The following is a 26088-nucleotide window of genomic DNA, read 5'->3' on the forward strand; positions in this document are numbered from 1 at the left end:
TGTGATTAGTGTGTGCATTGATCAATTTGATTGGCCAATGCGCACACTAATTAGTGTGTAATTAGTGTGTGCATTGGTCAATTGGATTGGCCAACGTACACACTAATTAGTTTGGGATTAGTGTGTGCATTGGTCAATGGCATTGGTCAATGCACACACTAATTAGTGTGTGTTAACACACACTATTTATTGTGTGATTAGTGTGTGCATTGACCAATGTGATTGGCCAATGTGCACACTAATTAGTGTGTGCATTGGTCAATTGGATTAGTGTGTGCACAAGCCAATGCACACACTAATTAGTGTATGCACAAGCCAATTACACAAGCCAACGCACACACTAATTAGTGTGTGCACAAGCCAATTACATAAGCCAACACTACTTATGTTAAATTAAACAGTAATCAACACAAAAACATAAACATACCTCCATGATTAAGTCGTAGGTGACGTATTAGGTCCCAATGGCCGTCCAAGTGATCGCGCAATCGGTCACACTAATCATAAACACAATAATCTCTTATTAGTCAATACACACACTAATATCTTATTAGCACTCAAGGCTTTGCAAGACTCTTTTATAGGTTGTAGACACACCTTGGATTCTTTCCACATTGGATACTATAGAGAATCCAATGTTTGAAAAAAATCAATGTGTAAATTTTTAATCATATATTCGAATTTTATACCCTAGTTTAATCTTTGTCGTAATAAATGCTGACCATGTCTTCTTCTTCCACACCACGCTTTCGCAACATTGAGGATTTCATGGCGGACGGGATGTCATATCCCAACGCTCTCTCTGCCTATCATTCACAGCCGTTGCCTCAGCAGTCATCATCAGGGTTCGGCTGGTTTCGGGATGCTCTTGGTGGGTCCGCTGTCGTACCTGTGACCGATCCAGATGTGGAGAGGGCATTGCGTCTTCGGACTGAGTGTTTAGGTTTGCAGAAGACCCTTATTGAGCGCTATTCACCGGCGCAGCTAGCAGCTTTTGGATTATCAGAGGTCTCTACTCCGACTAGTGGCACTCCATACTTGCAGAGTTTTCCAGCTACAACTCCAGGTTCATCTTTTCCTTCATAGGGTCCAACGCCCCAGGACAGCGCCAGGACAGCTCGCGCGCTAGAGCCGGTCGATCTCGACGAGGGAGCAGAGCTAGTTTTTGTTTTGGGGGGGGGGGGAGGAAGTACTACAGATTCTCCTCCACAGTCGCCGCTCCCTGCTCCAGCAGAAGATGAGGACCATGACATGCCTTCACCAGATGCTCGCGGGTTATACTACCAGGTTCATAGAGGAGGTATGGTGGATCTCGGGACAGCGCAGGGCAGGAGATTCTGCACACATGTCAACCAATTAATCCACTCCACATATATCAATTGTTTTCTCAAATTTGATCAGCAAGATCCCTACAACCTCACATATATAGAGACAACCATGCATATGCGTTTCCCCAACCCTGAGGGACAACAATTCTCAAGGCAATGGTTGCAAGAGCATGTCAAAACATTTCTCAAGAACAAAAAATCTAGTGTGAGGAGAGCTGCAAAGAAGACAATGGAGTCTCAAGAGCATAGCTATCGGCTAGAAAATGTCCATGATGTGGAGTGGGAGACAGCTATGGAAGAGAAAGAGGACGAAAGGGCAACGGGTGCGAGGACGTATACGCGTCAAGTTAAGGCCAGATCCCATCAGACTCCTACGCATTATGGTTCGGGAGGAAAAACGGCTTGGAAAGACAAATATGTAAGCAAAAATATTAGTTTTATTGTAAAAAATATAATGTTTTTCATTTAATTAATTGGTTGCTATTTTTTGTCAGTATAACATTACCATGAGTCGCCCGACCAGAGATGTGCAGAGATATAGAGAGAACCATACCGAGTATCAAACTCGGTGTTGGTTGTTTGAAAATCAAATGATCTCTCGAGAGGAGTTCGAAAATGCGTGCACAAGTCTGCAACATGTAAGTTTAATCTTATTTAAATAATCAAATTGTTGATTTTATATCAAATATTAAATAACAAAGTGTGAATTGTTTCTTTTTTTGGTTTTGCAGAGTCAAGGAGTTCCACGCGAAATGCCGCCATCTCCCCCATGAGCATCCTCTATTTTGTATACGCGGGCCTCGTTTGCCCTATTCCACATGATCATACTCTATTTTGTACACGCGGGCTTTTTTTGCCCTTTATGTAAATGCAATACCTATCATTTTTTGGATGAATACCTCCCCCAATTGTAATTCCACTTATGTAAATGAAATTATCAATCTTTTTTTGGCTCAATGTATTGTCCAATTGTGATTTTTTGTTGTAATTAATAATAATTTTATAAAATATCTTAAATAAATAAAAAAATAGATGACCTTTTGGATGGTCCTGCAAAGGACAACGGTCATATGTTTTCTTATAATAAACCCGCCCGCGGTAATGCCTGCGATAACACGTACGCGGTAACTGTTGCGTGTATATTTACAGTAAAAGACGCGGTAATACGCGCGAAAATATAGCCGCAGCCATTTCCGCGGAAGGTAGCGCTAGACCATTACCGCAACTATTGCCGCAGTCTTTTCCGCATATGGGAATTTTCATATTACAAATTTGTTTGTTTTTTTGCGGTAATGTGAGCGATAATACCACGCATATGTTATAGTGTGCCCAATACATCCACGATCACCCTCTCACCACCCCGAGTGCACCTATTGACTAGTGTGTGTGTGTGTTAGAGAGAGAGAGAGAGAGAGAGAGAGAGAGAGAGAGACATCCATGTGTCACTTAAAGGGTTACTCTACTTTTCCTTTTGAAGACCATAAAGAAACTCCAACACTCAAATTTAATACTTTGATATATATATATATATACTACTTCTTTATTAAGCTTGAGAAATCCTCGAGCACTGAAGCCTTCCACGCATCAAAAGTGCTCTCTCTCTCTCTCTCTCTCACGTGCGCGTCGATGAAGCACCACTTTTTTCAGGAATGTAGAATTTCACATGCATTGACAATCGAGACGGTTGTCTTCGCTATTCCCATGCCATTACTGGTTGGGGAGCATGTGGTTGACAAATTGGCTCGCCAGAGAAGTTAGAACTACAACGCCACAAGTCTAGGCTCTTGGTCCCAACTTGGTGGCCACAACTCTCGCGCGTGTGTGTGTATGTGTGTGTGTGTGTGTGTGTGTGTGTGAGAGAGAGAGAGAGAGAGAGAGAGAGAGAGAGAGAGAGAGAGAGCACTCGCGTCCAGCCTCCATGGGAGCTGTGTTAGTTCCCTTGCAGCGCTTCTCCTCTACATGCGAGAAGATTGGCCTTGCGACTATGCTTTTCGGCCTTTCATTTCTCAGCTCCCTACCACACAAGTGGTGTCATTGGTGGCTGCTGTTCGTGTGCCTTGCTTAGCTACGCGATGGACGTTAGGAGAGCATAGGAGGTCCTTCCTACACACTCACAACATGTCTTCCATTGGAATGCGTAAGCTCAAGGTTTATCGTGGGAACTATTTAGTTCGCAAGGAAAAATGAAACTAGTTAAGATTAAGCTTTAACCTAAAAGAATGAAATCAAAATGCACTCAAATTAGTTTCAACAGGAAGCAAGGCAATCAGAATTTTGTTAAAGAAGATGGACAATGAGAGCATTGTGATCAGAGTGCTTGGAAGGCAAGGTTTCTAATTTTTTATTTGCACTGGGAGGCCTCCTGCAGTTCTTCAAATTTTTAGGCGGGAGTTTTTTTGAAAGATGTGAAGGAGTTTGATCGGACGGGACAGCACACGTTATATTTGTTGCTGACGGTGCTTGGGACTCATGAGAACGAGAGAGAAGAAATGGTAGAAAGAGGAGAGAGAAGAAGAGAGTGAAAGAGGAGCTTGTCTGTGTCTAAAAGAAAATAGTGTATATGGGTCTAGCTGCCATAGCTTTCCTGCCCTTCGTGTAGCTCTTGCAATATTCGTTTCTTTCCTTGGCGTTCTCCCTGCGGATTTTGTGTGTGTGCGCGCGAGCATTTATCTTGGCGTAAGGATTTTCCTTTAGTTTCGTGTCGAGCAGCTCGCTTGGAGGCAAAGTGTCTGGCTTTTCATGTTCTGCTGAAGCAGAGAGAGAGAGAGAGAGAGAGAGAGAGAGAGAGAGAGAGAGAGAGAGAGAGAGAGAGAGAGATGGCAGCTGCAGCTAAGTCGTCTTCAAAGAGGGCATCGACATTCGAGATTCTGACATGGCCGGATGAGCCCCCCAGGCCGCCTTCCCAAACTCCTCTCCGCCCCCAGGTGCTGTGCTCCCTCCCTTAATGCTTTCCAAAAACCCAGAAAATTTGAATTCTATGCCCAAACTTTGAAATCAGAGATGCCCACAAAACCTGATTTCTCTTATTTTAGATATTGTTAAAATTTCTTGTTAAACAGAAATCATGAAGCTAGTTTTACAAGGTGAAAGCATGAAGCTAGTTATATTTCTCGATTAGTTTATGGTTTTCTGGATTTATGGACTAGATTAAAAAAAACAGGCAATGAATATTCGAAATTTGAATTTATTTTTTCTTCTCATTTGTAATTTTATTCCTGTTTTTATTGAAAATCAGGCCACTGGTGGGATTAGCTCCATAATGTCAGGCGCGGGTTTGACACCAGAGGAAGCTGAAGCTCTGCAAAACAAGTAATTTGTCTCTCCCTCTATTAAGAAGCCTAGTGCCATTTCTAGCTCTTTTTATATCATGGACAACCAAATCTCCGTTTCTGCTAAAAGTATGGTGTATTAGTTTAAGTCACCCCTGTCCATGTTCACAAGAACAGGGCATCTTGACTATACTGGACGAGAGAGAGAGAGAGAGAGAGAGAGAGAGAGAGAGAGAGAGAGAGAGAGAGCACATGCGCAAACAAGGTGAGGTGAACTTTCGACAATTGCACCCCATGGGGCTCTTCTAAACTTTCTGATAGCTGCGATGCTTGAGCCGTTGAAGATGCAGATGAGAGAGAGAGAGAGAGAGAGAGAGAGAGAGAGAGAGAGAGAGGTACACGGATTTACCTCTTTGGAAGTGGGGTTTTTGTTTTTGGATGTTCAAGTCAATCCCATTGAAACAACTCAAACTTCATTGGCCCAAAGAAAAAAGCACCCAAATTGCAGAAAAGGACCCATTACCAGTTTTACACCCTTTTCTTAGAAAGAGAGTGGTTTGATCCGCAATATCTGGCTCAAAGCTGTAGAGAACAATCCCTGCTACCATCCACATTCTTCTCTCTCTCTCTCTCTCTCTCTCTCTCTCTCTCTCTCACAGATGGAGCATGATCAAAAGTGCTGTAGCAAAGCATGCTCCTGAGCCTGATTTTGAAAAGAGCCTGAGCTTTCACTTGATTTATTGAACCATATGCCTCATCATCAAAAGAGATCAAACAAAACTTCTCGCTGTGAATCTAACATGACAGCTGCCACGGAAGGGTCGGCCGCTTAAATTTGTGCTTATTGTCCATAGCGCTGAAGTATTGTTGGCCTTTCATGGGTCCCTGCGGCTCCTTTTAAATAAAATGAAGAAGAGACCAGAATGCTTAAATTCAATCCCCTTGCAAAGGAAACTGAATTTTTCCATTGAACTGAGCTTGCGGGGTAGAAAATGTATAAATGTGCTCTTTGAGCTGTCAATGTGTTGTTTGTGTGAGATATTGGGCTATAGAAATGGATGTAAGAGATATCAATGAGCCAGGAGGGGTGGAAGATATAAACTATTATCAACTTGCATGAATTCTCCAGGAACAGAATAGAAGGGACTTGTTAAAATGCTAATTGCGTGTGCATATACCTTTGTCAGGCAGAAATGCAACTTTGTCAGCTACAATCTTTGCAGAAATCTCACATTGAAAAAATATTGCATGCCACTTAATAATCTTGATTGTTCTGGAAATGTGATTATGCCATTGCCACTGACAGAATGTTTCAACTTGTTCGTCTAGGAAGCCTAACTCTGTGCGGAAGGAAAAAGAGATGAGTGGGAGTGGCATCTTCAATCTGGAAAGTGATAACCTGAGCACTCCTCTTTCAGTGGAAAAGCCCAAAGTTCGTGTGCACCAGGTTGTGTGACGGTTTTGAGAAGCTGGTTTCGGTGATATAATTGCTGCTGCTGTTGCCTTGCGCATTGATACACACATTTGCATATTGATACTAGTAATGGGGAGTTGACATACACTTGCATCATTTAAATTTTTATCTCACCAAATGTGCTTGGCATCAAAATCATTCTGGATCCTTTTATTGTTCCATTACCATGCATGATTGCATTACTTACATTTTCATTACCATCTCCGTGCATTATCTCAGGCTTTATGATACTATTGTTTATATTTATGTATTTTTACATGCAATGTGCATCATAAGTGGGATTGCAGGCATCTATTGATGCCGTTTAGGTTGTGCGAAGTATTTGTGAGAGTTGATAGGTATCTTCTGTTTTGAAAACCAACCTGACAACCATAGTGTTTTAACATAGTTACAGGAAGTGACCGTTTTCAGGCTTCCGTTCCCCGTTCTTCTGAATCTCCTTTCTGTGTTTTATACCTGAATATCTGTAAGAGGGAATGGCTGCATTTTGAATTTATGTTCCTGGTAACTGCCTCTAATTATGTGAACATCATAGTGCATGCATGCATTTCATAGACATCTGAGGACCAATGTGAGCACCACAGGGCATAAATTTTTTGCTTGTATTTTGGGGGTTCTGGCATTCTTAGTATGTGTGGCTAACTGTGTTTACTTGCGAATTATGGTGAAGCCTGCCGGTGGAGTGAGCCAGATTCTCTTCGGAGAGGCTGCAGTGGTATCCCCGAAGAAGCCGACTTCAATACCCGAGGTTGCCAAACAGAAGGAGCTGAGTGGGACCTTGGAGGTGTCCATAGAGGAGACTCCATCCAAAAAGTCGACATCAACATCCAAGGCGAAAGAGCTTGTAGGAAGTGACATCTTCGGACCCCCTCCTGAAGTGAAAACAAGATCCTGTCCTCGATACCTTGAGAGTTCAGATATTGCAACTCCACTCAGGGACCTTTCGCTAAATCCCCCCAGGGTATGCTGTCTTTTTGATTAATGTGTTCAAAATGGTACTGCATGGCTGTCTTATGTTCGCATCAATATCTCATGATAGAGAGGAATGGATAACATTTACCACCAACATTTCTCAATGTTTTTCTTATTTGCATCAATATTTGTTTGAGCAAGGGTCTTAGCATCCTTCATGAAATTGCTCTCTAGATTGAATTTACCAGTATTGCTCCTGGTGTTTGTTGTGAAGTTCTTTGAGCTCCTCTACACTCATATATCATCTGTAATACTCAGTAGGTATAATGTTGTGCAATGTCTGGGAAAGTTACACCTCTAGACGGTCGGACTTCCTCCCTGTGAAGATGCAAACCGCAGTCATTGATAGAATATTGCAATTCTACTCGATTTTTGATCTAGTTTCTTGTATTTTTTCTTCTGTTTACTCTGGTTTGAAACCAACCAATTTGGATTTTTAACCGGCTCTAGGCTAATAGAATATTGCAATTCTACTTGATTTTTGACCTGTTTTCTTGTATTTTTTTAAACTGGCTTTTCTTCTGTATACTTTGATTTGAAACCAAGTGATTTGAATTTTGAACTGGCTCTAGGCTAAGCTGACGCTAACCTTTCCCGAACACTGATATCATGTGTGGGGGCTGGTCCTGTTGGTGCACATTGGGTTCTGTTAATATTAATCTATCTGTATATGATGGTCCATATATATATATATATATATATGATGGCGTTGCATGTTACTTGCGCATGCTTGGGTTTTCATGTGGGCTAATTCATGTTCAATTTTTGGCACTATTCAGCTTTCTGCCTACTTAAGGCCTTGTAAGCATGCATAGGCACTGCATTTGTGCATGTCAAGTTGTAAATACTTATGCACTTCAGTATAAAGACCACACTTCCATTGCTGTTCTGAGGCAAACTTTCATGATCCACAGATTCCCGGTTCTACTCTTGCCGCTTTCGGTAGCGAGGATCTCAGTCTTTCATCCAAGAAATGCAACACCCATAAAGTGGCTGAACTCTCTGGAAACAACATTTTCAAAGAGGTTTCTCCCCACTTAGTTTCCGACAAGTCCTTGAGTGCTGCCAAACGCAGAGAGATAACGGGCAGCAACATCTTTGCAGATGGGAAGCAGGTGTTCAGAGAGCACTTTGGTGGCACCAGAAAGCCCCCTGGTGGTGAAAGCAGCCTTACACTAGTGTAGAGAGAGAGAGAGAGAGAGAGAGAGAGAGAGAGAGAGAGAGAGAGAGAGAGAGAGAGAGAGAGAGAGAGAGAGAGAGAGAGAGAGACTAACCCCTAAAAGTAGCACTTGATAGAAGTTGATACCTTAGCATGGAGTTCTTAATAGTCATATGTAAAGTTTACTCAATTGGCTTGTTGTGCCAAAGCTGGATTATACATGCAACATTTTGGTACCTCTACACTTTGTAAGTTTGTCCCACATTCAGAGAAAAGCTTCAGCATTATGGTGTTTGCACACACAGACCTCTCTCTCTTGAGTGTCTTGTGTTATTTTTTTGCATATACTCACTAAGAGCTTGGAGCTATGAAGTGGGCTTCACCAAATGTCGTTCGGAGACCACTCAAACCTTTCATCACAATGCCCATTGCGTTGTCACCCTCTTGCTCCATTTTGCATATCGCCCGTGTTGCTTGACTTCATCCCATGGACAAGTATATCACAAGAAGATTTAGAAAATTTCTCATGTAGGAAAAGGGAGCCTTTTTCAATGTTTTTCATACAATACATAACATCATGAGCTTCTCCTCGGGAGGCATCGCATACCTAGCTAGGTACGATTGGCGGCAAGGGACCGCCGGCCCAACCATTGGGCCGGCGGTCCCTTGCCCCCAATCGTACCTAGCTAGGTATGCTGTGCCTCCCTTACAGAAGCTCATGATGTTGAGTTAAGTCATAGGCTAATGTGAGTATTATTGTGAGAATCTGTCGAAAACTTCTTGTGTATAGATGCCCCATGTATGTAATGTGCATGTTCAAATGTGTAATGTATGCGGGTGTCTTTCCAAGCATATTGATGTGTCATGTGTGTATGAACATATCACAGGAGACAGCATTAGTGTGCTGGTATGTTTCTTTCATCATTGTCAGGAGGTTGCAAGAAATTTGTACATACATACATATGTATCTCTAAGGCTGTAAATTTATGAAAGGGAAGACATGTCACTGGTCAGTATGAGCCATACTCTTTTTGACTACTCTGCAGAGAATGTTAGGCTTTTCCACCGCTTTTTGAATCTCTCGAGCATTAGATCTCTTCATTTTTCCATTTGAAATCTGCAAGGCAGCTGTTCTCGGACTTCACTACAATGCTAGGGTTTTGGATAAAGCTTTTTTTGTACTGCCAACGGAGTCATAATCTACCGAGCCAGCCATGGTGCACGTGTGAGGACGGATGCCTTGTCTCCTGTGGCATTGAGATCGTTCCTAAACAAGAAACAACGATCGATATAGAAGGGGCTTCATAGGAGGAGGTAATTGTAAGATAAGGCATGATAGGATGGATTTAATTGAAATTTTCTTAGACTCACGCTCAAGGAGGGAGAGAGCGATTCAAAAATAGATCCCTTGTTGCACCCAGTCCCCCTATGTAAACCCTTCATATATATATATATATATATATATATATATATATATATATATCAATTGTCCTACCATCTCTCTCTCACACACATATATCTTACCATCTCTCTCTCACATACACACATATATATAGGAGTGGCATTTTTGGCTTTCTAAAAGAAACCTTTAGTGTTATGTTGGGTTAGGCAGACTTCCACTGTTTTCAGTTCATGATGGAACCTTACCTTTCATTTCACATCTTTACTTTTTTTGCATTCTATTGTTTTAGAATGTTAAAGTGAAGTTTCACTTTGCATAATTTTAGTAAATTTTACACATATACACATGTTTTTTTTGCTTGTGGAAGGTCATAGGGTTCATTGTGCAACGTTGTTGCAACACTGAGGCCGATGGATTGTTTGATTGGATGAGTGTCACATGACAAGGGTTTTTGTAAAATAACTTTGTTGTCTTTTTTGTTTCCTTACATCGCTTTCTTTGAGAGACAAGTGTCTCTAAGAGATTCAAAAGTCTTGTGGATAGAAAGTTAAAATTTTGAAATAGAAAGCTATTTTCCAAGACAACATTTACTTTGTTTGCATGTTTGAAAATGACTTTAGAGATCAAAACATTAAACAAAACATTCTCAAGAGTTTGATCTTATGATGTCGTGTTCGAGAAATCTTTTTGTTTAAGCGGCAAGCTTTCTCTTTATATAAATACAGAATGGAAATATTAGTAGAAATTTTCAAATTTGTAAAATATTTGAACTATTTTTTGAACTATTTTATCGAGTTTTTTTTCCTTTGTCATCCTTTATAATCAACTACTTTTGATTTTTAATCAGCTTAAGTCTAAGCTCAGACGCATCTTTCTTAAATATTGAGATATTGATAAACGATTTTCTCATTTGAGGATTTAAAAAAAAATCACTTCACTAAATTGTTTAATTATTTTTTATGCTTATTTAAAAGCATTAAAATATTCTTTTGTTTTGAATTTTTAATGTGTGTTTATTTTACTTTTTTTTTGTTTTATTTTGTTTCAAATACTGATGTGTAATGTGTACCATTTATCTTGTTATTTGGCTTCATTCATAATTTATAAGCCATTTGTAAGTAGCGGATACCGAATAGAAAAAATAACAAAAACGGCTTGATTGAAATTTATCTTAAATGCTATATAAATTTTATAATTTTAAATGGATTTTTTAAATACAATTTTATACTAAAACAATACAATTGCAACACTAATTAAGACTTACTTTCAATAAATCTTTCCTCTCCTTTTACCTTTAAGAGACACCTTCTTTGAGAGATAAGTGTCCCTAAGTCTTGTGAATGGAAAGCTAAAACTTTGGAATAGAAAGCTATTCTCCAAGGCAGCATTTACTTTGTTGCATGCTTGAAAATGACTTTAGAGATCAAAACATTAAACAAAATATTTGTAGGAATTTGATCTTATGATGCAATCTTTGAGAAAGTCTTTTTGTCTAAGCGGCAAGTTTCCTCCTTATATAAATACAAAATGGAAATATTAATAGAAATTTTTAAATTTGTAAAATATTCGAACTATTTTCTAGTATATTTTATCGGGTTTTTTCTCCTTTGCCATCCTTTGCAATCGGCTAATCTCGATTTTCAATTGGCTTAAGCCTAAGCTCATACGCACCTTTCTCAAACAATGAGGTATTGATAAACGATTCTCTCATTTGAGGATCTTTTAAAAAAATCACTTCACTAAATTGTTTCATTATTTTTCATGCTTATATAAAAGCATTAAAATATTCTTTTGTTTTGATTTTTAATGTGTCTTTTTATTTTACTTTTTTTTTGTTTTACTTTGTTTCAAAATACTGATGTGCAATGTGCACCATTTATCTTGTTATTGGGATCCCTTCATAATATATAAGCCGTTTGCAAGTAGCGGGTACCGACTAGAAGAAAATAAAAAAATGGTTTGATGTGTGTATGAACATATCACACGAGACAGCATTAGTGTGCTGGTATGTTTCTTTCATCATTGTCACAAGGTTGCAAGAAATTTGTATATACATACAAATGTATCTCTTAGGCTGTGAATTTTTGAAAGGGAAGACATGTCATTGGCCAGTATGAGCCATTCTCTTTTTGACTACTCTGCAGAGAATCATTAGGAGATTTCGGAGGTCTTTTGGAGGGCCTTTTGGAAGAGAGAGGAAAATAAGCTCCTCCAATGAGAGAAGAGCCTACGTTACGTAGAAAAATAGATTGATATTAACAAAAATATAAAAGGTGTCCCTCTCCTCATTTAATAATCTAGTGGTCCTTGAAGACGAGCACTCTCTTTCATTTAATGCGAGCACCTTTTTCAGAAGGTAGATGCGGTGCATTTGATACGGGCTACGTCATCACTAGAACTCAAAAAGTCACAAAAATATCAAGTGGTGGAAGATTTTGAAACTTTTGATATTGTCAATGCGTCCGGAATGCACATATCTCCTAGAAATGAATGTCCAATTGCCTCGCTCAGACATCCAAAGAGGCAAAAAAATGTCAAAAATCCCTAAAGGAACATTTTACTAACGGCGCGCGAGGGGCCATTCCAAAATTTTGTAATGCCTCCTCGCGCGCCGTTAGTAAACAGCCCCTTTTTCCTCTTTTTAGGAAGCTTTTTGAGAGGAAAATGTCCAAAAACCTCTAAAAAGGGGCTTTCTGGAAAGATAAGTGTCAAAAATCACTGAAAGGAGCTTTGTACTAACGACGCGCAGAGGGGCATTCTAGAATTTTGGAATGCCTCCTCGCGCGCCGTTAGTAAAAAGCCCCTTTTTCCTCTTTTTAGGGAGCTTTTTGAGAGGAAAATGTCCAAAAACCTCTAAAAAAGGGCTTTCTGGAAAGATAAGTGTCCAAAAATCACTAAAAGGAGCTTTGTACTAACGGCGCGCAGAGGGGCATTCTAGAATTTAGAAATGGCTCCTCGCGCGCCTTAAGTAAAAAGCCCATTTTTTGGGGTTTTTTGACATTTTTTGCCTCTCCGGTTGTCGGAATGAGGCAAGTAGACATTCGTTTTCAGGGTATTTTGGCGTTCCGGACGCATTGGTGGTGTCAAAAGCCTCAAAATCTATCACTATTTGACAGTTTGTGACTTTTCAACTTTTAGTGATGATGTAAGCTGCATTGAATGCGCCGCACCTGCCTCCTGAAAAAGACGCTCGCATTAAATAAAAAAGTGACCGTTTTCAAGGACGATTGGGAATATAAATCTACTTTTTAGAGTGTCTGGTTGTCCTTTTGGACGTACTCACAAGGTGCAAGTGCAATTTATAAAAAGTTTCTAGAGAGAGAAATACAATTTCTTACAAAGCCCTCCAAATGACCTACGAAATTTTCTAATGGTTTAGGCTTTTCCCCGGCCTTTTGAATTTCTCAAGCATTAGATATCTTCATTTTTCCATTTGAAATGTGCCAGGCAGCTGTTCTCGGACTTCACTGCAATGCTAGGGTTTTGGAGATCCCTTAGGTCAACTGTCCTTGACATAAAGCTTTTTTTGTACTGCCAACAGAGTCATAATCTATCGAGCTAGCCATGCCTCCTGACTATCTCACACGGGCATGGGCTGGATGGGATCAATGGCCCACGCCTATTTCTCGGAGCGGGTGCGATCTGAGCCGTCCGATGCGGTTTGCGTAAATTTGGGAAAATAGGTAAATTCGGGTGCAACAAAACTTGTAAATTCGGACGCCCACCTCCCTCCCTCGGAATCGAACCCAAAACATCACCTTTGCAAGCCTATCACCTTAACCACCTCACCTGCGCGTGCTTGTTGAAAGCATTGGGAGAAGGGCTTCTTTTACGATGAACCCGTCGCTATGTAAGTACGGGTCAGTTTAGTAAATTCGGACAGATTGGTAAATTCGGGCGCGCCACAACATCGGACGGCCCGCGATGCACCCACTTCGGGAAATAGGCGTGGGCCATTGATCCCGTCCAACCCATGCCCGTGTGAGATAGTGCTAAGGCTAGCCATGGTGCACGTGTGAGGACGGATGCCTTGTGTCCTGTGGCATTGAGATCGTTTCAAAAACAAGAAACAACGATCGATATAGAAGGGGCTTCACATGAGGAGGTAATTGTAAGACAAGACATGATAGGATGAATTTAATTGAAGTTTTCTCACCCATGCTCAAGGAGGGAGAGAGTGACTCAAAAATAGATCCCCACCACACCCCCCTCTCTCTATGGAGGCCCCCTCATATATATATATATATCAATTGTCCTACCATCTCTGTCTCTCTCACACGCACACACATACACATGAGTGGCATTTTTGGCTTTCTAAAAGAAACCTTTAGTGTCGTGTTGGGTTAGGGAGACTTTCATTGTTTTCAGTGCATGATGGAAACTTACCTTTCATTCCAGATCCTGACATGTACTTACTTTTCTTGCATTCAATTGTTTTAGAATGCTAAAGTGAAGCTTCACCTTGCATAATTTTAGTAAATTTTAGACATACACACACACACATGTTTTTTTGGCTTGTGGAAGGCCATAGGGTTCATTGTGCAAGGTTGTTGCAACACCGAGGCCGTTGGATTGTTTGGTTGGATGAGCGCCACATGGCAAGGGTCTTTGTAAAATAACTTTGTTGTCCCTTTTGTTTCCTTACATCACCATCTTCGAGAGACAAGTGTTTCTAAGGGATTCAAAAGTCTTGTGAATAGAAAGCTAAAATTTTGGAACAGAAAGCTATTCTCCAAGGCAGCATTTACTTTGTCTACATGCTTAAAAATGACTTTAGAGATCAAAACATTAAACAAAATATTCACAGGAGTTTGATCTTATGATGCAGCCTTAAAGAAATCTTTTTGTCTAAGCGGCAAGTTTTCTCCTTATACAAATACAAAATGGAAATACTAGTAGAAATTTTCAAATTTGCAAAATATTCGAACTATTTTCTAGTATATTTTATTAAATTTTTTCTCCTTTGCCATCCTTTACAATCGGTTAATCTCGATTTTCAATCGGCTTAAGTTTAAGCTCAGACACACCTTTCTCAAACACTCATTTGAGGATTTAAAAAAAAATCACTTCACTAAATTGTTTAATTATTTTCTACGCTTATTTGAAAGCATTAAAATATTCTTTTGTTTTGATTTTTTATGTGTCTTTTTATTTTACTTCCTTTTTGTTTTATTTTATTTCAAATACTGATGTGCAATGTGCACCATTTACCTTGTTATTGGGGCCCCTTCATAATATATAAGCCATTTGCGAGTAGCGGATATCGACTAGAAGAAAATACAAAAATGGCTTGATTGAAACTTACCTTAAATGTTATTTAAATTTTATAATATTAAATAGATATTTTTAATACAATTTTATATTTAAACAATACAACTGCAACACTAATTAAGACATACTTCTTATAAATCTTTCCTCCCCCTTTACCTTCAAGAGGCACCTTCTTTGAGAAACAGGTGTCCCTAAGGTATTCAAAAGTTTTGTGAATAGAAAGCTATTCTCCAAGGCAACATTTACTTTGTTGCATGCTTGAAATGACTTTAGAGATCAAAACATTAAACAAAATATTCATAGGAGTTTGATCTTACGATGGAGTCTTTGAGAAAGTCTTTTTGTTTAAGCGGCAAGTTTCCTCCTTATACAAATACAAAATGGAAATATTAGTAGAAAATTTTAAATTTGCAAAATATTCAAACTATTTTCTAGTATATTTTATCGGATCTTTTCTCCTTTGCCATCCTTTGCAACCGGCTAATCTCGATTTTCAATCGGCTTAAGCCTAAGCTCATACACACCTTTCTCAAACAATGATGTATTGATAAACGATTCTTTCATTTGAGGATTTTAAAAGCATTTGAGAATATTTTAAAAGCATTAAAATATTCTTTTGTTTTGATTTTTAATGTGTCTTTTTATTTTACTTTCTTTTTGTTTTATTTTGTTTCAAAATACTGATGTGCAATGTGCACCATCTACCTTGTTATTGGGCCCCCTTCATAATATATAAGCCATTTGCGAGTAGCGTGCACCGACTAGAAGAAAATAAAAAAATGGTATGATTGAGACTTACCTTAAACGTTATATAAATTTTATAATATTAAATGGATCTTTTTAATACAATTTTATATTAAAACAATACAAATGCAACAGTAATTAAGACCTACCTTCGATAAATCTTTCCTTCCCCCTTACCTTCAACAGGCCATCGTGAGTCCTCACCTTGTTTGCATTCTATTGTTTTAGAATGCTAAAGTGAAGCTTCACCTTGCATAATTCTAATAAATTCTATTCACGTACATAAATTAATTAGTTCTTTTTATTTCACCTTTCATTTCACAACTTCACATGGCTTTACATTTCTTATATTTTATATTTTGATTCTAATCAGTGTTAACGTTTGAGAAAGTCTCTTTTATTAAGCGGCTGTTGATCGAGTTTCTCCCTCCCACGGACACGTAGCGAAAGGAGAAACCTCCGGTCAGTGTTTCCTGCACCAGCCAACTATGCGAGATAGAGAGAGAAAGAAGTTGCTTTCCGGCTCCCTCCCCTGCCATGTGCCGCAAGGACCTTTCTTCGGTGTTCTCTGCAACGCTGACAACACAGGGAGACATCGCAGTTATGCTAGAGAGAAGGAGAGGCGTGTTGCACTGCTGGCCCAAAGAGACTCGAGAGACTAGGCGGCCGTCGAGCACTGACAGAGCAATAGCAGTCAGAGCTTGAGTAGGAGGTTGTCGAGCATCTCACATCAGAATTTGCTTTCGCTAAGCACTCTCTCTCTCTCTCTCTCTCTCTCACACACACACACACACACACACAAACGCACGCGTGCACGCATGCAAACATCACACGAACTTGGTGCCGAGCTACAGGCGCTCTCCCTCCCAGCCACTCACAACAATGGTGAGAGAAGTCGCGGTACACCATAGCAATGCCACTATTTTAGGGCAAGCCACTCACAACAATGGTGAGAGAAGTCGCGCTACACCAAGCAGTCGAGAAAGCCAGAGATGCAGACACGCTCGACGTATTCAAGCGGCAGTTGATTATTGGGAAAATTACCAAAATACCCCTCTAATTTGTGAAAATTCCCAAAATACCCATGGTTATGAGAGTGAATTTCTACAAACATAAAAATGTTTGGAGCTTTTCAAAAGAAGACTGATCGTCTATCCCTCAGAGTTAATCAACTGACATACTGGGTCTATGCAGAACCCATTAATTAATTAAGTTGGACGATTCTATATCCGTTAAACAATCACAAAAGTGAAAACGCATCTCTCCGTCGTTCTCAGGCAGCTACACCTTTCTCCCCCAATCGCCTGCTCCAACACCCCACCATCTCTTGCCCTCCATCATCCTCTTCTCTCTTCTCTTTGGGGGCTGTCCCTCCTACGCTCCACTCGACCTGCATATGCTCAGTTTTGCAATGGAGGCCGTCGCTAAAAACTATGTCTTCTTCGCGGACTGTCCCACTTGCGCGCCACTCGACCAGCATGAGCCTCTCTCTCTCTCTCTCTCTCTCTCTCTTGCCCAAAAGAAAATCTGCCACCACTACTGCAACGTTGCAGCTCGTCTTGGCCTGTCTTTCCGCTCTGTGCATACGCCTCCTACCTCGGAGCTTCGAGCCTCTACCTATTATGGAATTCATATTTTACTATTTATTGCAGCTGACAGGTGGAAAAGGCTTGACCGAGCTAGGCTGTTGCAAACAGGATATTATATTTTATGTATTCAAGTGCTCTTTAGGAGCTTTGACCATTTATGTCTGGCCGGCCAGTTTGTACTCATTTTTGACCATTCAAGAAATCTATAAATGAAATACGTGCAAGAGAGAAATGGTCACTCTTGCATGGGGGGGGATTGCACCCTGTGTTTGCGTTGCTCTTCTCTCCTCTTCTCTCTCGTCGTGCCGGCATAGCACTCTGCTCTAGGATGTGCGTCTGCACGTGCTCTCTCGCAATCTATCTCTCTCTGTTCGTGTTGAGCTTGATTATGTGCGTGTGCGACGATTCAGATATGCCGATTTATCGTTTATGGTTTGTATTGTGCTATTTTGAGTATTTTGGCAGGGCCATCGCGCTTCCGTCTGTAGCAGTGGTATCAGAGCTGAGACTACGCTCCTGCGATTGCATATTCGGATAACCAAAAGCTAAGTGCTCTTGTTTTATTTTGGTTTTCAAAATTTATAATTTTATGTCCTTGTTTAAAACAAAAAAGCAAATCTAACGTTAATCCCTCATTAAGTTGTAATTAGTGAAAGATATCTTAATAGAATGTAAAAATCAAATCTTAAATAGTATTACTACCTCAATTAGCACTATAAAAACAATATATCAATATAATTGGTTAAATAATAATAGGAGGGACATGAGATTACATATGATTTACAAGAATAGTTGAATAGATCCATAGTATGTATAGTAAATAATGCCCTGCCCTTTGTGTTGAAGAAAGGTTAGCATATCTCTATGCCTATTTGATTAAGAAAGACCATCCTCCCTAAACAATAAAAGAAGAAGCCTTAATAAGGAGGAAAAAGAAAAAAAAAATAAATCAAAACATATATTTTTTGAAATAGAAGTGATCCCAATCCAATTATGTAGTTTTATGGCTGTAGAGGAAGATAGAAATGTAGAGAAAAAATTGCCATTTTTCCATTTTTCATTGTGTAGGGGAACCAACCCCAAGTTAGCGCAGAAATTTTAATATATGAGTGTGAATATACTAGGAGCTCCATCGTCATATTGTGACGAGCAGAGGGATACCATCACGAGTAGTAAGGCGGACATAGTTAGACCAGTAGGAGGTGGCATGGTTGTGAGATCATAATACTCCAAGCAGGCTCCCATCGACAACGCAAAATCTCTCTCTCTCTCTCTCATGCCAACCACAGTTTAGCTGTCCCTCTCTCTCTTGCACACATTGCGCCGCCAACCAACCTCACTTTTTCTCAGCAGCCGCCATGCAACCCGACATAAACATTGTCTGCATGGCATCACCCACCCGACAACCAGTGGCGTGCACTCACTCGACATGCAGCCTGCTCGCAACCGGTTGCTCCCAACTAGGTGATGCGGCTGACCTCACATCACGACCTCGCTATTGTGCCTACATGCAATAAGGAGCGGACCTCAACAGTTGCAACACGCACCCTCACACCCCTTGCATGGCGCTATGGCAACCACTACAGAAAAAGGAAAAAAGGATCGGCTGCCATTGACACCTACCAAAAGTGTCATCTCTCTCTCCCCCCTCGTTTGCTGTTGGAACCAGCACCCCGCCCGATCTCTCTTCTCTATCTCTTCCTCTTCTCCCACTCACCCTAGCCGCCATGCAGAGTTCTTGCACTTTACATCTACGTGACCTCTCTTTTTTTCTCTCCCTCTGTCATCAAACTGCAGCCCAACCACTAGGGGCCAACCCTCACCCACTTGGAATACCTGACGTCTCGCAACCATAACCATAGGACACCAGCCGCCATGCAAACTGGCGTCATTCAAACTACTTACAACGGCTTCAGATCTCCTAGCCGCCATTTGCTCTTTTAGGCACCAACAACTCCCCAACTTCCTTTTCCACCACCTCCCCTTCGGCTTCAGTTGCCTACCCCATGGCATGGTGCTGCTCTAAACTTCCATTGATTGCGTGATATCCCGTTTGACTCTTTTCAACCTCACTTTATGACGCCCTACGGATGGCTGGTTGTTCACGTGCAGGCAGAGAATGTCGAGCTAAAGTGGCCCACTGCGGATGAAGGACCTCTACCGCCCGGCTGCAAGCTGCCGCAAGGCTCTCTTGGGTGTCCCGTCGTCGGTCTTTCCTTTGTGGGTCTCACAGACATAGACACAGAGATACGTCTACAAAGCAGAACATGGTTAGATTGCTGCATAAGCTGATCCAGGGCATTCTATGCTAGTTGCATCCGTTGCCTTTGGCAGCGGAAGCAGCATGATTCAATTCTAAGAAAAATCTCGCTTCTATCGTCATGGCCCTACTCACCTTAAGGCGGCACCGCACCCGCTACAATGCTCTCCGGAGTTCCTCCCAATCCCTTCTCACCTGCTGGCAACTATCCAACTCTGAGGCAAATCGTCAACCTCCTCATAGGAGAGCTCCTCACGGCCCTGCACAAGTTGCGTCCTCTGTAGCATTGGCTCCTTCATAACCTGCAACTTAACCCCCTCAGCTAGTACAATTTCCAACATTGTGAGGGTTCCTTCTTCTCTCACAAACAGATTGAGGAGCTTGCCTTTCCTGTAGTGTTGCCGCACGTCTGCGGGCATGGGCTTTGGTGATGCATGGAGCAAGTTGTTGGATACATCTTTCTCCATTTATGGCACCGATGAAGCTTATCAAGCAGTCTTTACGGAACCCTCATCATCCATGATTGCTATCCCTACCAAGGAGAACGAATGCGGTATGCTTCTCAATGAAGTAGCTGGAGTTCAATATGACATTTCAAGAGCACTTGATCCCCGACATGCACACTGTGATGCTGTAACACTGAGTACTGTTTTGATGGAGATGATGATGGAATATATCATCTGCAGCTTTCTTGGATGTAATGGAATTGGTATTTTAATGATATGTTTGTCAAATATTTCACAAATATATCATTAAAATACCAATTCCATGATACAGTTTTCTAATCATTGTTTTTGACAAGTATTGTTTGCAGATTTTTATCTTCACAACTGAGGACAGTTGCTTTCCAACGGAGATGTATGTTATGGAATTCATATTTTACTATTTATTGCAGCTGATAGGTGGAAAAGGCTTGACCGAGCTAGGCTATTGCAAAAAGGATATTATATTTTATGTATTCATGTGCTCTTTAGGACCTTTGGCCATTTATGTCTGGCCGGCCAGTTTGTACTCATTTTTGACCATTCAAGAAATCTATAAATGAAATACGTGCAAGAGGGAAATGGTCACTCTTGCACGGGGGGAGATTGCACCCTGTGTTTGCGTTGCTCTTCTCTCCTCTTCTCTCTCGTCGTGCCGACGTAGCACTCTACTCTAGGAGGTGCGCCTGTACGTGCTCTCTCGCTCTATCTCGTGATCTATCTCTCTATGTTCGTGTTGAGCTTGATTATGTGTGCGTGCAACGATTCAGGTATGCCGATTTATCGTTTATGGTTTGTATTGTGCTATTTTGAGTATTTTGGCAGGGTCATCGCGCCTTTGTCTGTAGCACTACTTGTGTGCACTGGATCTCCATGTCCTTTGCTCTCGCCTCGACATACGGCCTCTTCTTTCTCTCTCCCCCCCTCTCCCTCCCACGTGGCCTCTGGTCCCTTTTTACCCTCAAAAAATCTTTCCCCTCCCTTTTCTTTTGAGGCAAAGACACAAACGACAGCATCTGTGCAAATTCTTGTGAAAAGAAACGGAAAAAGGATTATAAGCACATACTTGCCTTCTTTTGCGAGGTTTTTTTAAAACAAATCACATGCTAAGCACTCAAAAACGGATCTCAATTGTCAAAAAGGAAAAGATTAGAAAATCTTGAACAATCCAACAAAAATAGATACAAGGGTATTTTGGGAATTTCCACAAATTAGAGGGGTATTTTGGCAATTTTCCCTTGATTATTATTTTTGGATTCTCAAGGGTTATTTTTACCCTGCTTTAGTTGTTGAGGTCTCCCCGGCAATATATGTAGGACGAGGAGAGGGGTTGTGCCACCCGTGTCGCTTGGTATTGGGGATAGCCAAGAGGTGGCTGTAGAGGCGCCCACTAATTTGGTTCCTCTCTAATACATCCTACTTAAATATACTTAAGCCTCTCTCTCTCTCAAGTGTGTGTGTGTGTGTGTGTGTGTGTGTGTGAGAGAGAGTGGTGAAAGGCAGGAAGCGAAAGAAGCAAGCGGTTAGGGTACAGCTAGAGCAGAGCATCAATGGGGGCTAGCACCCAACTAATCAAGAATGCATGCCGTTGTTGCAGAGAGGAAAGAGGTAGGGGCTACAAAGGCAACGCAGGAGAAGCACAAGAGCAGGGGGATGAGAGGGGCGGGTACAATTGGGGGTTTAGGGTGTGAACAAGGTTCAGAGCAGAAGCACAAGCACAAGAGCAAGGGGACAAGAGGGGCGGGTACAATTGGGGGGTTTAGGGTGTAAACAAGATTCAAATCAGAGAGGACAGAGGCGGAGAAGTGCACGAGCAACAAAAAGGAAGAGCAAGTAGGGTCAGGATAAGTTAGGATTGTCTGACGGTGGAGGGGGCTACAAGATTCAGAGTAGAGAGGACAGAGGCGGAGGCTATAGAGGCAAAGTAGGAAGTACACGAGTAGAAAAGAGGAAGAGCATGTAGGGTCAAGATGAGTTAGGGTTGTTGAGGAGGGTCCGACAATGGAGGGGGACTATAGTCACAGACCTTTGTAGAGGAACCGACTCCTTCTTCTTGGCAGGATAGAAGGTTACCGAGTTCAACCCCTCTACAACCAATGTGCCATGGATGCTTTTTGCTCTTTTGCCTACATGAGCAGCCAATGGTGGCGCTACAGTAATGCATGTGAACCCCCAACTATCATACAGAGCACAAGTCTAATAGGGCAGAGGGGATGGGTACAATAGGGGGGTTTAGGGTGTGAACAAGGTTCAAAGTAGAGAGGAAAGAGGTGGAGGTTCCAGCCTTGCAGGGGCACAAGAGCAGGGGGACAGGAGGGGCGGGTACAATTGGGAGGTTTAGGGTGTGAACAAGATTCAGATTAGAGAGGACAGAGGTGGAGGCTGCAGAGGCAAAGTAGGAGAAGTGCACAAGCAACAAAAAGGAAGGGCAGGTAGAGTCAGGATGAGTTAGGGTTGTTGAGGAGGGTTCAACAATGGAGAGGGCTACACACGTGGACCTTTGTAAAGGAATCGGCTCCTTCTTCTTGGCGGGATAGAAGGTCATCGGGCTCAACCCCTCTGCAATCAGCATGCCCGCATTGCAAGGACGGGTATCTATGTCCATTTCTAAAGGACCTATCACATTCCTGCTTGGCTGTCATCCAACATAGTGCATGATGCGGGGAGGAATTCTTATAGCCCCTCCATCCACCACGTGTTGCAAGGAGATTCATCTAGCGGTGTTCCTTGTAGCCCTAATAACACATGCAGATAGCGCGCGCACACACACACACACACACACACACACACACACACACACACACACACACACACACACACACACACACAGAGGCCGCCGAAGGCAACCGGCCATACTAGTAATTCTAATAAACTCTATACACACACACATATATTAATTAATTCTTTTTATTTCACCTTTCATTTCACAACTTCACATGGCTTTACATTTCTTGCATTTTATAGCTTGATTCCTGTCAGTGTTAACGTTCAAAAAAGTCTCTTTTATTAAGCGGCTGCTGATCGAGTTTCTTCCTCACAAAGAAGAAAACCGGAGATACTAGCAAATTTTTTGAGATTTGCCAAATTTTGGACGACTTCCTCACATATTTCATCGGTTTTTCTTCCGTTTATCATGGTTTGCAGCTAGCTAGTCTCGATTTTTGATCGGCTCAAGACTATGCTAAGGCAATCCTTTTCCAAACACTGATACCAATTTAATTCAACCTAACAATTTTATCACTTTCTTATTGTTTTTAAAAGCGTCGCGACCCTTTCACTTGTTTTGGGGATGTGATGATGTACAAGGAATTAAGAAGTGCATCCATAAGAGTTTGATTTAATGATGTCAAGTATTGACTCAATGAATATTTCTTTAATATTTTGATTTGTGAAAGAGTCTTTTCATTTAAGGACCTCATAAAGGTCCATTTTATTAAATTGTTTTATTGTTTTTTTATGTTTATTAGACCTTAAGTTTGTCAATGGTCCCTTGATTGAACTACATAAGTAGTCCTTAATTAAGGGTTGGATTTTGGGTGTCTGGATCGTTGGATAAAGCTTGCGGATCAGTGCCACATAGCAAGCTAATGATAATAAACTTTTTTTAATTAGTTCTTTTAGGCTCTTGTGAGAGGGTGTTGACATTTGTGTACCTCTTAGGGACATGAGTATTACGCCTTTGAAATATATTGTAAGCTAAATTGTTCATTGTTACAATTTTTTTTCAAAAAGCATAATAATTTATTGTGATACCACATGTTCTAAAATACTAGTATCACTTTTTTTTTTTCAAAACTCACATATGTGAGTGATTTTATATTAACACTAGGTTGGTAACCTAACAGGACATAAAAGTGTCCTTTCAGGGTTTTGAAAAAAACCTCCAAAACCATAGTAGATCCACTCATTTTGTAAATTCCTTTCATGAGGTTATAGTTCAAGGCCTACTAAACATGGAAAAAATAAGAAACTTGTAAAATTTCTCATCTTTTGGTCACATCAAGCCTCCAAAGTTGATGGACCAGTGAATTTTTATCAAAACAGTCATTTCTTACGTTTTGTTGCATAAAAATAAGATTAGGGATTTTTGTAGGACTTGAGATAAATTCCCTAGTTAACTTCAATGGGTTGGTGATCAGAACATATGATTGCTTCTCACTCACTATTTTTTGTTTTGCCAAAATAAATAGGTACAAAAAAGTTGAATTTTTATCATTATGCAAACCTATCATAAAAGTTTCTATAGCCACTCTCAATACAAATAATATATGCATGTTTTCTTAGTTCCCTATTGTCCTTTATGTTCATAAGGAGCCATGGAGCATGTCAAAAGAATAATGCATCTCTTACCAAGGGGAATCTTGGGGACAAAGATGAAGTATTAAATATAGCAAACATGAAAAAACTGGGTTGAACATTATGAGTTGTAGAATCCCATAGAAACTATTCAATATCTAGCCAAATTTGATCCTTATGACTAGATATGGTTACTACCTACAAAATGCATGTAGTTGTCACAAGAAACTAACAATATTGAAAAGCTATACTTGATATACTAGAATGTTTCGTTTTCTTCCATAATTGAAAAAATCAACCATCGTTGTGTACTATACAAAATAGGGTATTAAGTGCCCCAAAACTCAAGGAATGTTAGCTTTATGTTACAATATGCGACATAGAAAATAAAAAATGAATTTGGATATCATAAAATCAACCAAAACAATCATAGAAGAGCTAAAATTGGCTAAAAAACAGGATTTGACAATTTTTGTAATTTGGTCATAACTTACAACTTTAATATATATTTCTCCCTAGAAGCATCAGGACATGTTGAGGACTACTAAAGATAGTTCTCTAGAATTATAGACCTCACAAACATGAATTCTAGAGTGGTATAGTTGCAAAAAAATGAAAAAAGCCAAAAACAACACCCGTTTTTTCACATAGTTTAGGTTGTGAAATGTTGTGCAAGGACAATGTTAAAGATGGAATTGATATTCCAAAAAAATGTCGAGTTTTTTTCAGCTCATGAGACAACTTTCTAGATAGATAGCACCTCAAAATCCATTTTGAAACTCTTGACATAATTCAAGGAAAATGGTCACTTCACAGGACATAAAAGTGTCCCAGGACATAAAAGTGTCCCATTACCAACCTAGTGTTAAATAAGTCAAAAAATTACATTCTATTTTTCTTAATCACAAAGAAGCCCCTTTTCATGAATTTTTTTATGTAGGCCATAGTGAATTTTCACCTTCTGTGATTATTTTGATGTAACCTCTTTTTGGACTACATAAGAAGTCTTTAGTAAAACGTTGGATTTTTGGTGCAATTGTGGACCATTGGATAAAGCTTGGTGATTAGGGCCACATAACAAAAAACTTTCTTTTTAATATTTTTTCAAAATCTATGAGAGGTGTTGACAGTTGCGTACCTCTCTTTCTCTCTTTGAAAAGGGCCATTGAATATTGGGTCACATACAACCTTTCTCGCCTTCTTTCACCTTTTTGGCATGCTCAAGAAAGGCCTTAGTGTTGGGCCGGGTTGGGCGTCCTTTGATGGATGGCGTCCACGTGGACGGTCAGTGGGCTTTGTGTGAAGGCGGGGGCTGCAAGACGACATGACATGACTCGATGCGATAGAGGAGGAAACAAGGGCATCCTGCTGAGGAGTATTAACGTCGTGGAGAAGGCATGCGAGTCACTGTCACCTGAGGCTATCCGGATTTTCTCTCTTTCAATCTCCCTTCATTTTCTCTCTCCTCGGCATTGCTTAGCTCTGTCTGCCACAGTGCAAGCTCTCGCTTCGCTACACACACACACACGACCTCTCTCTCTCTCTCTCTCTCAGTGCTTGTGCCGTGCTGAGACTTGTTTTCAGCCTGTGTGACGAGGCTTGGAAAGGGGAAGAGAACCAGGGAGGTCGATAGGGGTGTGGGGCAGTTGTCTGTGCAAGGTAGCCAAGGGGAGTAGGACGAGGGAGGTCGATGGGGGTGCAAAGGGCAGAGCCGAGAGGGTTGGAGCGGGAGGTGCAGAGCATGTGATCGGGCATTAGGCGAACTTGGCTCTCTGTGCGAACCGCTGCTGCTGCTGCCACGCCCTCTCTCTCCAGCATGCACCAATGGAAAATCCTTGTCGC

At 40.9% G+C, this 26088-nt stretch overlaps 1 protein-coding gene across 1 annotated transcript; it reads left to right on the forward strand.

Moving 5' to 3' along the window:
- Positions 1-3809: 3809 nt before the first annotated feature.
- LOC147447574 (uncharacterized) lies at positions 3810-8310 on the forward strand. The gene is made up of 5 exons (XM_086523306.1): positions 3810-4252; positions 4564-4637; positions 5927-6044; positions 6742-7032; positions 7958-8310. Exons 1-5 carry the CDS (start codon positions 4145-4147, stop codon positions 8225-8227), a joined length of 861 nt encoding a protein of 286 aa, XP_086379432.1. The 5' UTR covers positions 3810-4144; the 3' UTR covers positions 8228-8310.
- Positions 8311-26088: the final 17778 nt, after the last annotated feature.

The sequence above is a fragment of the Adiantum capillus-veneris genome, chromosome 11 (assembly GCF_014529385.1).
Source record: "Adiantum capillus-veneris isolate H3 chromosome 11, ASM1452938v2, whole genome shotgun sequence".
Taxonomy (NCBI): Eukaryota; Viridiplantae; Streptophyta; class Polypodiopsida; order Polypodiales; family Pteridaceae; genus Adiantum; species Adiantum capillus-veneris.